The sequence below is a fragment of the Cydia fagiglandana genome, chromosome 9, assembly GCF_963556715.1.
Source record: "Cydia fagiglandana chromosome 9, ilCydFagi1.1, whole genome shotgun sequence".
Lineage (NCBI taxonomy): Eukaryota > Metazoa > Arthropoda > Insecta > Lepidoptera > Tortricidae > Cydia > Cydia fagiglandana.
The window spans coordinates 15702150-15716445 of record NC_085940.1 but is presented as its reverse complement, the minus strand read 5'-3'; the positions used below and the strand labels follow the sequence as shown (position 1 = coordinate 15716445).

At 36.1% G+C, this 14296-nt stretch overlaps 2 protein-coding genes across 3 annotated transcripts in view; one reads left to right on the top strand and one right to left on the bottom strand.

Moving 5' to 3' along the window:
* The window catches only part of LOC134667486 (caskin-2), a 431327-nt gene that overhangs the window by 362945 nt on the left and 54086 nt on the right, over positions 1-14296 (bottom strand). The window lies entirely within an intron of this gene.
* Positions 9355-13538, top strand: LOC134667661 (proton-coupled amino acid transporter-like protein CG1139). Its single transcript, XM_063525082.1, has 8 exons — positions 9355-9533; positions 9921-10065; positions 10557-10687; positions 11150-11376; positions 11690-11890; positions 12185-12290; positions 12503-12719; positions 13340-13538. The coding sequence occupies exons 1-8, from the start codon at positions 9355-9357 to the stop codon at positions 13535-13537; spliced, it is 1404 nt and encodes a 467-aa protein (XP_063381152.1). The 3' UTR covers position 13538.

Below are 14296 nucleotides of genomic sequence, written 5' to 3'. Positions count from 1 at the left end.
GCCGACGCTGGCCCAATATGTACATGGGCCTTAACGTCGGTCTTCCGAACACGACAGTACAATTGTGTAGGTTGATTATATTCTACAAGTACACACATTGACAGATTGAATTGGACAGGACAGAATTTAAGGTAGCGAGCTGCAAAATGCATGGACAGATTAGGAATGGAATTCATTTATAAAGTGGCCATGCACTTTTGCATGTGGGTGTACATATGAGATAGACCGACCGCATTTAAGTGTTGTACTCAAAAACTTACTCTATATTAAGACCAGTGTAACGACGAAGACGGATTCACACCAACTTTATTTGATTGCTTCGGTTAAGTTTGTCCGATCAAAAAAAACTATATGAGTATCTAGCTAGTGAGTTAAGTTTGAATAAATTTTTGCACCTATAGGTCTATAGGCCTATAGGCGAAAATTAAGACAAAGATACCACATGAAATTTTACTTCAGGCACCTGAAAATTATTGTAAGAAATTTTAAAAGTGCTCCAATTCCATAAAGTTTGAGACACTCTGTCCGCGGTATCGAAGTTTTATTGAACGTTAATTGGTGTATGCGGGTCATGGTGTATGAATGGTATATACAACGTATCATGCTGCCGATCGGTTGAATAGTCATTGCCAATGGATTTCGTATAGCAATACTCAGACTATCTGCCGTATTCGAACTTCAAGATATTCACAAGAGACGACACGTACTAGATCCATTCTAGAGACGACACGTACTAGATCCATTCTAGATACGTTATAGTTTAGATATCAACTAGTTCTCTTTTGCAGCGCTAGATAGAGTAAGATATCTTATTGCCTTTATTTCGGAGTCTACAGTGAACATTTCTTATTCCATTATTATGTATTCTATCTTTTGGGCCTTGGCCACTTTCTGTAGATCTGTTTGTCTCTCGACAATATGGTGCGTTAACTTTACGAATTCCAGGATAACATTAACGAAGCAGACGTTATTTGCGTCTTCCTCATGCGTTTCTAAGGAGCATTTTCACACTGCGTATTTTGTTTTGCAAAACCACCTCAATGTCGTTTGGTAGGGATGTCACGCAATGTTTTCCCGCCAAAAATAACGGCATAACGCGCGTCGCACATGACAGTACCACACAGTTCTGAGTCGCTGAAAAGATATATGCGTGTTTAAATTTGCGGGATTTGTGTCATTTCGGATCAGTAGTGTGACGTTGTCGTGACGTAGCACCCTTATAAAAATTTACGATCTGCCTCCTCTGTTATGGTGGTACGCATGAACGGAATTTTTTAGTGCTTTATGTATCTGTATACGGCTTGGTGAACCGTAAATATGCGTATTATTGAAAATACGTCAGGATGAAATAGCTGGAACGGCCGGCCTAGCCAAGGTTACAATCGCTATCGCTTCGACAACGAAAAGCATTATGTCTCTCTATCACTCTTCCATATTAGTCTGACAGTGACAGTTGCGTTTCGATCGCTACGGAGCGTAAGCGATTGGCATTTTGGCTACGCGGCCGGTTTTGTGATTATTGTTTCTGGTTTATGCGGACATTTTTATCTTCATTTATTTATTATTTACTTTGTAGAAGTCGTGATTTATGCCATTAATTACGAAAAACATACCTACTTTATACATTTCCCGAACTTCAAATCAAAATAACATACCAAAAAGACAGCCTTACGCTTTGCGTTTTTAGGAGATTTTTTGTAAGATTTGACCGCTGTATTACATAATACCATACCAAAAAGACAGCCTTGTGCTTTGCGTTTTTTGGAGATTTTTTTGTAAGATGTGATCGCTGTATTACAAGTACATAGGGATGCCACGGGTAGAGCCTTTACTTAAAAAAGCCACATTGGACAAGAAAAGTTTTTTCAAGAACAAAGATATCTTGACACCGGCAAAGTTAGGTTAGAAATCATAGTTATTTCACGCCCTAATATGATCAACGTCAAAGTTTCCACTCAAATAAGAAGTTACCTTTCTAAAAGCAAAGTTTTACAGCTTTTCTAATAAGTCCGAGATTTTAAAATCGCTTCTCAAGTTTAGAAAAGGAGAACTTAAAAGCTCGTTTGTAGAGTCCTATTCAATATGGTTCGGTAAGTTTATATACCTACCTTTTTATACGGTAGAACTTAGAGATAACTTCTGAGAAGTTACCTAAATCTTGGTAACTAGTCGAATTTTTTCTCATGTCTTGATAAACGTTATTAGATATTTTATTATACACTATACATAAATAGAAACTACACTGTCTTTTCTTTTCGAAACTATTACTTAAAAGGTCGTATACCTCAGCTATGGTTCTGACAGTATGTTTGTAGGCAGTTTTAGCAAAGAATAGTAGGGAAACGTTTCCATTTTCCAATCATAGCCGATTGGTAGGTGAAATATAGCTATTGCGAAAGGAACTTAATGTAAAAGCTGGGTTAGCGTCTGTCGTTCGTATTCGTATCACATAGTTCGAAATCGGTACCGGTCCGTTCTCGTCTAGTCAGAGCATTTTCCGAGGTTCCCCCGTTTGTACAAAAATAAAGTTTTAGAAAAAAAAAAACAATAATGTTTAAGACTAAAGCCCCATTTAGGCGGTTCAAGAACTTGCATGCGATTATTATGTTATATTGCGGTATTTGGTCGATAGACTGAATTCATTGTATTCTGTAGTCTATAGTTAGCAATGTATTGAATATTGCATGTAAGTTCTTGAACCGTATAAATTAACGGGGCTTAAAATTAATGTAGTTTAACTTCATATGAACATTTTCTATAATAACGGATTTTTAAACATGTATGTATATTTCATTATGAAGCACAAGATTCCTCAACTACTTTTCTAACCAGGCAATACTGTCACGGAACAGTCCAAGCCGTGACCGCGAAGGGAACGGGTATACCGCCACAAAATTAACACTACACCCGTAAGCGGCGACACTATCATATAAAACTCCTGGAGAAACTATGCCAAACATATAGTACACAATTTCTCCACCCGCAAAGTTAACGTGGTAAACTTAGAACTGGTGCCACAGGACAAACTTAACTTTACAATTGCATGTGGCGCCACTGTCACTACTAAGTTAAAACGACAGCATGTAGCAGTGGTGGTTCTCAATCTGTTCGCCCGCAATATAAAATTGGCAAAATCGCAAGGGACTCGATGGTGTCGAGCCATTTTTGGAAGCGGTCGCGACGGTACGTGATTCTCCGAAGAGGGTTGGCATGTCTAACTATAATATTCGCAACCTCGTATATTGATACAATCTGTTAATAAGAATACGACCTTTCGACGCGTAGATAAAGTTCAAATTCAAGCGATGAAAGGATTGTCATATGAGTTCGTGAAAGAAAATTCTTGGAGTGCGGAAAAATAAAACTGGTTGGATGAAATTCTTTTAAACGGATAAACGGGCTGAAGATGGCTAATAGCGGTGCGGGAGATATCAGATATCTATATACAGGGTGAAATTTAAATCACTGGCCATATTCATTCCCGGCACTAGGTTACACTTAAGGAATCTATTTAGCGAAAAAAAAGAGTACACTTTTTTTTAATTTTCATTTTTCAAAGTTTCAATATTTTCCATGAGTCGTGGTCACCCTATTACCACAAATGTAAACAAACCTAATAGTAGGTTTTAACAACAACATCAGCAAAACCCTTATCTGACCTTCACTAAACCTTATAATCGTTGCAATAGGGTCCACCCAGTTAGTGTTGGCGATGGTAGGCAGGTTTATCAATTTCGAGGGTAGTCTAAACTAAACCATTCCGCGCTAGCGGTAAACATAACGGTAAGCATAAATGATTAGTCACTCGTCACTCGCCAACCTTAAAATAATAATCGCGCGCGTACTAAGGTTAAAAAAAATGTTTTCGAACCGGGAATATTACGAAGTGGTACGGTGTTATTTATTAAGTGGTGAGTGTTTACGTGGTGCACAAAGATTATACGAAATGGAATCCGTTCCACGCCTTCGCAGACAAGGATTGAATCCAAGAGTACCATCTCGTGGGACTTTCGTTAATTGCGTCGATTTTTAATCAAATGTACGTAAGTTGATTCAATTTTTTAAATACGCCTGAATGCAAAGATTCCTGATCTAGTTTTTACTCATTGTTTTTAAGCCACGGACGTTTTGTTAATAATCATTAGTCAGAAATAACATTTTAGATTAAAAATGGGTTGCCTTTGCATTTTGACGGTTCTAAGCCCGTTAATATGAAAGGAAAAATTAGCAACTTATGTAGGTAATCTCGCTGCAATAGGGTTCATAATTGGTGACGCGATTGCAAACAGCGGGAGGGGCGGGGTGTCAATGACCTTAACTGATAAGAGAGAAGCGGGTGTAGTGGGTAGTTGTCGGTTCACCATAACGTACGAGGTTTTTAGGACAACTTGATGATGAGTTATTTCGAAAAAAATGTACTGAGCGGTATTAAAAGAAAAAACACGTGTTTAATATTTTTTCGAGTTCTTTCGGTTGTTTCAATTTGGCCAGTGAATTAAATTTCACCCTGTATATAAATGCAAGTGTCCTGACTGACTGATTCATCAACGCAGAGCCGAAACTACAAAAGCCAGAAAGTTGAAATTTGCACACCAGATTGCATTTATAAAGTATACAAGAGATAAGAAGCGATTTTGAGAAATTCAACCCCTAAGGGGGTTAAAAAGGGGATGAAAGTTTGTATGGGGTTAAAGTTTTCTTTTAAGCTAGGAATTGGAAACTTCGTAAAAAGATATATTATTAAAATACAAGAAAACTAATTTCAGTGTTTTTGAAAATTCATCCCCTAAGGTGGTGAAAACGGGGTTGAAAGTTTGTATGGATATCAAAAAATTTTTCGAGTGGTGGACTTGAATCTTTGTATTTAGGGATATTATTAGAAGACAGGAAAAGTAATTTCTGCGTTTTGTAAAATTCATCCCCTAACAGGGTTAAAAAGGGGTTGAAAATTTTAATCCATTACAAATGCTTTGAAACTTCTTAGAAAGGCATAATAGCCGATTACAAAAAAAAGTGATTGCATCGTTTTTGGAAATTCAACCCCTAATGGGGTTAAAAAGGGGATGAAAGTTCGTCTTCGGGTGCAAATTTTATTTTAAGCTAGGAACTTGAAACTTTATAAAAAAGTATCAAATTCAAATACAAGAAAACTAATTTCAGCGTTTTAGAAAATTCATCCCCCAAGGTGGTGAAAAAGGGGTTGAAAGTTTGTATGGATGTCAAAAATTTTTTCGAACGCGGGACTTGAATCTTTGTATTTGGGGATATTATTAGAAGACAATAAAAGTAATTTCAGCGTTTTGTAAAATTCATCCCCTAACAGGGTTAAAAAGGGGATGAAAGTTTGTATGGGGTTAAAGTTTTCTTTTGAGCTAGGAATTTAAAACTTCGTTAAAAGATATATTATTAATATACAAGAAAACTGATTTCAGCGTTTTAGAAAATTCATCCCCTAAGGTGGTGAAAAAGGGGTTGAAAGTTTGTATGGATATCAAAAAATTTTTCGAGTGCGGGACTTGAATCTTTGTATTTAGGGATATTATTAGAAGACAGGAAAAGTAATTTTAGCGTTTTGTAAAATTCATCCCCTAACAGGGTAAATTTGTATGGAGATCAGATATTTTGTGAGTGCGGAACTTGAATCTTTGTATAAGGGCATAGGTACCTATTATGAGAATACAAGAAAACTAATTTCAGCAACCAACATCAAAATCCACTTGACTTAAAACTTCATACAACTTGCTAAAAAAGAAAAGTACTTAATTTCAACATTGCTTGGATATGAAAATTATAGGTACTAAAGATGTAAAATGTTGAAGATAAGATTCCACGCGGACGAAGTCGCGGGCAACAGCTAGTTTATTCATAGGCTTGAAATGTAGTAAGGATACAACAGGTTTTATAATAAAAACAAGAGTGACAGTTTTAGGAAGAAGTAAGCAATGTAAATGTACTATATTATTTTAATTTACCTTTTTTTTAATTCATTTGTTTATCTACAAGTTTCTCGACAGACAAACATTTTTTTCTTATAATATGAATCATTGTAAAATGCTCTATTCTGAAATTGTACTTCCTGATAAGAATTTTAAACAGTTACATAATGTCATTAATGTCACACGTTCTAAGCGTTAAGCTAATTAATAAAAGTACCAACACGCGATTAAATCAGAAAAAAATGGAATCCAACAACCTTTTTTTTAATAATAATGGAAAATCAACATCTATATAAAACAAAGTTAAGGTTGACGAAATATAAAGTGGGCCGATCTCTCGAACAAATGTGGACAAGATCGGCTCTCTTTATATTTCTTCAACTTTACCTAAACCTATTTAACTTTAAAATATTTAAAAAGATATTCCACTGAATACAGAAAACTTGGCATCGGATTCAAGTAAAAAAATAAATGTTAAGAGTTTTATTATAGTTCAAACTATCTTAACTTTTGCATCGCTAATACATTCGCAACTCTCAACTCCCAACACTCCGGTCCCAAGAAAACACCTTTAATAAACTTTATAGAAAGCTGGGACAAAATAAACATTTTATCTGGATCTAGCCCTGTCTAGAATCGACAAGACAAAGACAAGTGGATAATATAGACTGCCAATTTCCCACACGGACCGTGTGACACGGTTATCCTCATTGGTGCAAAATGACGGCATGGCAGTTAGCCTGGCTTAGCACAGGAGAAAGGAGCGCCGCGTGCCGTGACAATATCTCACCCGCGAGATTGGCCAACGACGGGTAACTGTCGCTGCACTCCTGTACTAGGCACAGCAACGCATTAATTAGCTGAATTATAGATTTTTTTATAGCACTGAAACACCATCTAGTGAATGATATTTTTGAAAGAAGGTTGACCGGGTAAACGGAATTATGAGATTTATGAGTCTTGATTATTTACTAGTCTCTCCTAGAATCTTGATCCTAAGTCAGCATTATCAGTCAATCTTACAGCGACGCCCTTTCTAAATGACTCGTTACCAGTTATTCAAAGAAGGGAAACTAAACTTATTTACGACATTCCTTGCAACGTGCATCTCGATTTGTCCCTGATCTAGGGAATAATTTAATCCATTCAATGGTTCTCTTATTTATCGCCGAAAATTGTATGGCCGATTATCACTTCCCAACTCACGTTTGGCGGAATTTTATTTCGCCGAATTTTCATTTCCCAATTTATCAAATGGTTTTTTTTTATTTGCCAACCGTACAGTTACCAACTAAACGTTTGGTCTGTGTTTTATAATGCCAATTTTCAAAATGCCAACTTTCATGTCGTAGAATGTTTTAGTTGGCATAATATACACTTAGTTGTTTATTGTCTACAAATTGTTTCATTTGGTCAGACTGTGCCAAAGGGGGGACGTTTTGTAGGAATAACTTTTCTCTAAAATCTAAAATTTTTAGGTTGTTGAAAAAAAAAATAACCTCGAAGACTAAGGCGGGAGCAAAGCTCCCGCCTTAGTCTTCTAACCTAACCATATCCAAGTCGGCTCTGCCCAGGAAGGTCTTGCTCGCTCGCTTCGCTCGCTCGCTGCCACTGGCTTCAAATATTAAAATATACATTATAAAAAGTCGAACAACGGCCATTTTTGGTATGTATCTTTTTCTAATTTGTAACTTGCCTAATGTATGAAAAGCGAACTGTAGCTTCAACGAAACGTTATTCGTCCAAGAGTTGTTCGACCAAGTGAAAGATTTGAGAAATGATAAGTCTCCCAAAAGTTTAGAGGCGTTATAATAATCTGCTTTACAATAATTCTACCAATTGAAACGTTGTCATACAAAAATTTGCTAATCGTTAGTTGTCAAAGTGAAACGTCGGCGAAATGTTGGTTGGCAAATGAAATTCCGCCAAAAATAGTTCTGCGAAAAGGCAGAACACCATTTACCTTATTGGCGAGTTCCCGATATTTCGGCACAGTTGCACAAAACGCTTGCCCCATCTCTTATTAGTGGTCAGGTCACTATTCACAGTCTGGTGACTGTGAATAGTGACCAGCACTTACTAACACTTTTGTAAATAAATACTAACTACTACAGGTATTGCAGAAAGAGGAAAGGCGGCAAAGAATTAATCTCACAGTAAAAAAAATCATACTCGCTTCATCCATGATTTTTCATGACATGACAGACGACAGTGAGAATCATAAATTTTTAAGTAATAGTTCCCAACGACAAGGATCTTTCCTTCTTGCCAATCCTAACATTGGCAGAAAAGAAAGTTGTAGTGGTAAAAAATATTAATATAGTTTGTCATATTAGGACTGTCTCATTAATTTCAATCATAGACAGAGATAATCATACTATCATTGTCTTACACTAGTGCTAGCACCCAAAAGAAAAGGATGAGTATAGTTTTCCTGGTTCTTACTGACTGACAAATTGGTTTGACTGTTTGACCAACTTTACCTATGGTATTTCATGGACTATAGAAGTAGTCTTACTTCTATACTCCAAGTATTGTTGTATTGTATTGTATTTTATATTTACTGTTAATGTTTTTATAATTTGCATTAAATGGGCTTTCGGACAGTATTTTTAATAAACCAAGTTTAATACAAAAATTGTTGTATAAAACAATGTCAAAGTCAATACATCAACCCTGACATTCCTGACAAACACCAAGCAAAACACTGCATTAGGTATGTAAAATTATCAAAATTTACGAGTGATTGATACAAATCATGTGTTTTTCATATTAAGCTAAAGTTTTTCAGGTAGTTTATTGGACAAAAATTATTGTACATGGTAAGATTGATCAATGGTTATACGGTTATAATACCTTGTTTGTGAATTTACTTGCAAATATTGTGATAATACGTATTTTCTAAGAACTAGCTATACGAGTACAATACAATACAAATATTCTCTATTACTCACCAATATGAAAAAGAACATGATTTACAAATTAAGCATAACTTAAACTATGGTAGACGTTGTAGACAACAGGCAGCAATATAGTTTTATTCCACAGAACTAGTTAACTCTTTAATATTTTCTGTGTTAACCTAAGGCAAAGAAAAATATAAAGAATACCTACCTACTTTACTCTTACAACGTAATATTTGTTTTTTGCTTTGTTTTATTTCTTGGAAATCGAAGTGGTATGGAAGCCAATGGTTATTCTCTGGCACAAGCTCTTTATTAACTACTAATATTTTCGTGTTTATGTAAGATATTCTAGTTTTTCTCCTTAAAACAACAAAATATTTAACTTTACTAACTTGGTTGGCGCCATGATACAAATAAGTCTTGGACGCCATTTTGCTCGACCCTGCGTGGATTCACGTCAGCTGACGCCGTGCTCATGAAAATCTTCCTCTACTTTATCCGCCCCTATACTTATGTTCATATATTTTCAGGCAGATCCAAAAAAGCCAACAAATGTTTCGGTAGAATCAAACAGGCCGGCTTCAACACGCCCCACTCGCCAAGACTTCGAGATCAAAGCCACAGGAGCCGAAGCCAAAAACTATGACTTTGCCGCTGCGAGACTTGCATCAGAGTCCATCAAGACCACTAAGTAAATATACTAGAATGCATATTAGAAAATTACTGCCGCCGTTGGCAAGAAGTTAAGGTTACAAAATATCTTTAAATATCAGATTTCAGTATTTAACTTATAACGCAATGCCACTTAGTTCTGCTTGCTTCGTTTTTAACTATAAGACACAAGTGACTGACTAGAATAGTGTTAGTGCATAATATGCAAATCTAAATACATATTATATTGCCCAAAAAATCCAGAAGCAAAATGTTTTCGAGCCTTAAACTGTTCTCTGATGTGAGTGATGTGCGAGAATTGTTTGAGACTCGAAATTCTTAAACCAAGTGTTTTAAGACATTTAAGAGAAAATTTATAGGTTATTTGTCAGTTAAAAAATATATTAATAATTAAATAACGTTTCAGTATACTCGAAACGGTGGGCCACCTGATCAAAACATGCCTTGGTGGTGGCGTGGTCGGTATACACGCGGCTTACAAAAAGTGTGGCCTGATCTCTGCGTTCGTTATCAATATCTTGGCTGGGATGATGCTCATACATAGCAAGTATGTAAGTATTAACTATACCTGTCTCATTTTATTTTTCACAAAATAACAGAAAAAAAATTATTACTGGGCATTAATAGTCCCAAGTCCCAAGTGAATTCAGTTTAGAAATTTATTTTATAGTTTATTTATAATTTACTATTCCTACTATATACTTCTTGTCTACTCTCTGTCAAGCTCTTCGACTGTCTAGATGTACATTTGTCGAACAGAACGTACATTTGTTGTACAGAAGTAGCGTTGCTATTCCTCTTCCTGGCTTCGGATCCCAAAAGCTCGAGGGTCCTGACGTGATCAATTAGGGCATCGGTTTCTCCCGTGCGATGTTTCGCCATAAATTCCTATTCTTAGCAGCATGGACAGCTTTGGCAACTTTAATGTTATGTCGGACATGGCCAGTCCAGCACATTGAGCTCTCCCTCTTGACCTTTTTCTGGAAATTTTGGTTATATGATTTAAATAAGATTACTTCACTGCAAACCTTAATTTTGCCAGATTCTAGTGGATTCGGCACAAATCATGTACGGACGACTACATATGTCAAGTCTCTCCTATCCTGACCTTGCTGAGGCGGTCTTAAAAACAGGCCCATTCCCTAAACTAACTAAACGTGCCCACATCTTCAGGTAACAAATATAATATTATTACATACCCTTTGTTACTCCTAAAACTAAAACAATGTAGGTAAGTAGGGCGTGCCAACGTAACATAACCCTCATCGGCAGTAAGTAAGAAATTAATAGAAGAATTATATCAAAACGATGTAATAAGAGTTTAACAGATAGTACTGAAAAGATTGAAAAAGTAAAATGTAAAAGTTCACGCACAATGTAACATTAGCAATAAGGTTTTCTCAATAAATTATTCTTATTCTTAATGATTCAAAGTTTGCAAAAAGTCGTATTGTGCTGTAGTTTGAGATACATATAAGTTATCAGCAACAAAAGAAGCTAAGTGGATGATATTTTCATAATAATTGGACGATGTTTTCATAATCTTCTCTCGCGATTCCTTAAAACAAAATGTGTATAAACCATGCTGAAGATGCTAAGGGTAAAACAATGTGACATCTAACTTCTCTATTCTAGGTACATAGTAGACGCAACAATCTGCATAAACCTCTTTGGCTCTTGCTGTGTGTACTCAGTGATAATAGCTCGAACTATTAAACAAATACTGGAAAACGCGAACCTAGTAGAGGAGGCAAGCATACGGATCTACATTGCCTGCATGATCATTCCCTTAGTCCTCATCGCAATGATTTTGACTTTGAAGTACCTGGCGCCTTTTTCTATTGTAGGGAACATATTACTGTGTAAGTCCTTCACATTCTAAGTACTACCACAATTATCTCCTCAGTGCATCTCTTCCTACTAGTAGAAAATGAAAAATAAAATAATATTAATTCATGTTAATGCGCCGCTCTTCACTCACTCACTCATCACTTTCAGATTATTCAAATTACAGACGGTAAACACTAAACATGACCCTTTTTAGCTCACTGACTAAAAATTCAGAAGTTAATCAAACATCAAAATTAACAGGCGAAAATCACACCTTTGAACTGAACACTAGTGCAACTACCTCTTAACGCAAATTGTTAATACATACATTCATTATTCCAACAGTGATTTTGGCTTTCTCCACAATATATTACGGATCGAAAGCTGCCACCAAGTCCCCTACAGAGTTCCCTGTCATCAAGAACGCAGAGGGCTTCTTCGAGTTTCTTGGCGTTTGCGTGTTCAGTATGGAAGGGATGGGCGTAGTGCTTCCAATCGAGAATCATATGAGGGAACCGAGTAAATTCCCTAGAGTGCTGTGTATGGGTAAGAAACTAACCACTTCAGATTTTTGGTATCTAACGGTTGTACTTCTGTTTCATAAAAAAACCACAAGTTTTTTAGCAATATTTTTTTTCTTTTGAACGTTTTATTATAGAGTACACTTTCCTTTGTGCAGCCATCAATTTATCAACTACTCCCTGTATGGCAAGAGTGTAGAGTACCATACGTTGTTATTTCTTCCATGTTCTATTTTAATTCTAGAGATTGTTAAGAAAGTATCAGGTTAATATTATCTTGTTACATTATCTGATTGATACCTTATGTAAACGCTTTTAGGCATGTCGGTGGTGATTGGCATCGTGGCAACAATTGGATTTTTTGGCTATTGGGGTTATGGCGAGGATTCTACTACTCCTATCACTATGAATTTTCCTTGGGAAGTGTGAGTGATTTCAACTATTATTGTTCTTGCATAGTTTTTAGTTCTCAATTCTTTGACCATCCGAGCGCTAAACAACATTTCACTGTACATTTTTATGGTCTTATGGCAAATAGATTTTGAACTGTCAGATAAATTTTAATGAAACACATACTTCCAGTATTGCACTATACGCGAGAAAGACTAAAACTTGCTTATTACTGTTACTTTTACAGTTACCCTATCATTCTAAGAAGCAGTTTGGCCCTGGTCGTCTACGTTACATTTGCTCTCAACTTCTGGGCTCCCTTTAACCTGGTGTGGATCTACATTAAGGTCAAACACAACCCGGACAAGTACTGGTGTGTGGAGCGGATTTATAGAGCTATCATAGTGCTCGGGCTTATTCTGCTCGCCATCGCGTTCCCGAATATCAACGCTTTTATGGGATTCGTTAGTATTTATTGCTGTGTTTACTACTTATTTATTTTTTGCGGACGGTTGGGTTTTACTGAGAATAGCAATGCATTATCCTGAACTGCATGTAGATTGTTCGAATTCCGATTCTATCGATATATCGTCTGACGTATTATTTGTATTACCGTGCCTAGATTTATCTTGATTCTGTAGGCTAGCCAGATTATCCCCCATATTCATATCACTTAGCAACCTCTTAAAAACCTCTTAAATTTTGTCTCCTTGTAACAAACAGAAATATCAAAATTCTGATATAGGGACAAAAGATTATCAGCGGTTTGTTAGATTTGACAGAAATTTATGAATAACGCCATTTATTTGTACCATTAATTCTATTATAGCATGCGTTCACTGATTATAGCATTAAAAATTGCTCTGCCTGCGATTTTAATGATTTTATCCTCTATTCCAGTGAGAGGAATAAAAGCACAGCTAAGATGGCGCTGCTCTATGCGTTTTATGGTAGAGACAGCAACACTCTTCAACTGTCCATTGGTGGATCTTATTACAAAAGGCATAAGGTCCACCGATGGACAGTTAACAGTGTGGTGTGGGCGATGGTATCTGCGTCGTCTACAATCTATTTTTTTTTTCAGTTGGGCTCATTTTGCATCTCCCTGATGGGCTTCTTGTTCCCGTCCTTCATCGAGCTGACAGTCAAATGGAACGACCCAGGTTTAGGCGCCTGCAAATGGCGGCTGTACAAGTTTGGCGCCGTATTCGGCTTTGGCGTATTCTTGTGTATATTGGGAACGTATTCCAATGTTAAGAGCTTGGTTACTTCGAATGACTAGTTGGAAAGTCGTTTGAATCAGAATAAACCGTTAACGGCTGCAGGATTTAAAGAAAAATCTGTCAAGTCTAAATAGACTTATAACAAATATCATATTAGATCAAATGATCTAATTTTGTATTATAATAGATGTGAAATATAAAAAAAAATATCGACACATCAACACAAGAGGCCAAATCAACAAAATCCTTTGGATTTTAAAATCATATAGTTCTCTAATGAACTTAAGGATAAATGAGCTGCATGTTACTTATAATATGTAAGATACTCTCCTGTTAACTAAATTAGCTCAATATGGGATTAGTAGTATATTTCATAAAACGATAGCATCCTTTCTAAATAACCGAAAACAATGCACTTATGTACATAACTCAAGGTCAAACCTAGAAGCAGTAGGTGACTGTGCAGTTCCTCAAGGATCAATGGCTGGTAATAACTTATTTCTGATCCTCGTAAATGGCATCACGAGCGCTTGCCCTGGCTCCGAATATATCATGTTCGCTGATGATACTTGTGTGATTGTACATGCGGATGATTTTGAAACATTAAAAATGAAACTTAATTAATAATTATGTAATAAACCATCTCGTCAAATGGTTTAATGCTATGGCATGTTATTAAAATTGGATATAACGAATATTGACCACTTCCAGTTAAGAAACACAATTAAAACATAATTAAATATTGTACTTAACAACACCCAAATCCTTCAGGTTAATACTGTTAGATATCTTGGTTGTGAAATAGATGCTGGGCTGAC

Excerpts from the sequence above, each read along its gene's own strand:
- LOC134667661 (XM_063525082.1), top strand. The coding sequence starts at position 9,355 with ATGTTCATATATTTTCAGGCAGATCCAAAAAAGCCAACAAATGTTTCG. Across the intron at positions 10,688-11,149 it reads AAACGTGCCCACATCTTCAG|GTACATAGTAGACGCAACAA; the intron begins GTAACAAATATA and ends TCTCTATTCTAG. Across the intron at positions 12,291-12,502 it reads ATGAATTTTCCTTGGGAAGT|TTACCCTATCATTCTAAGAA; the intron begins GTGAGTGATTTC and ends TTACTTTTACAG.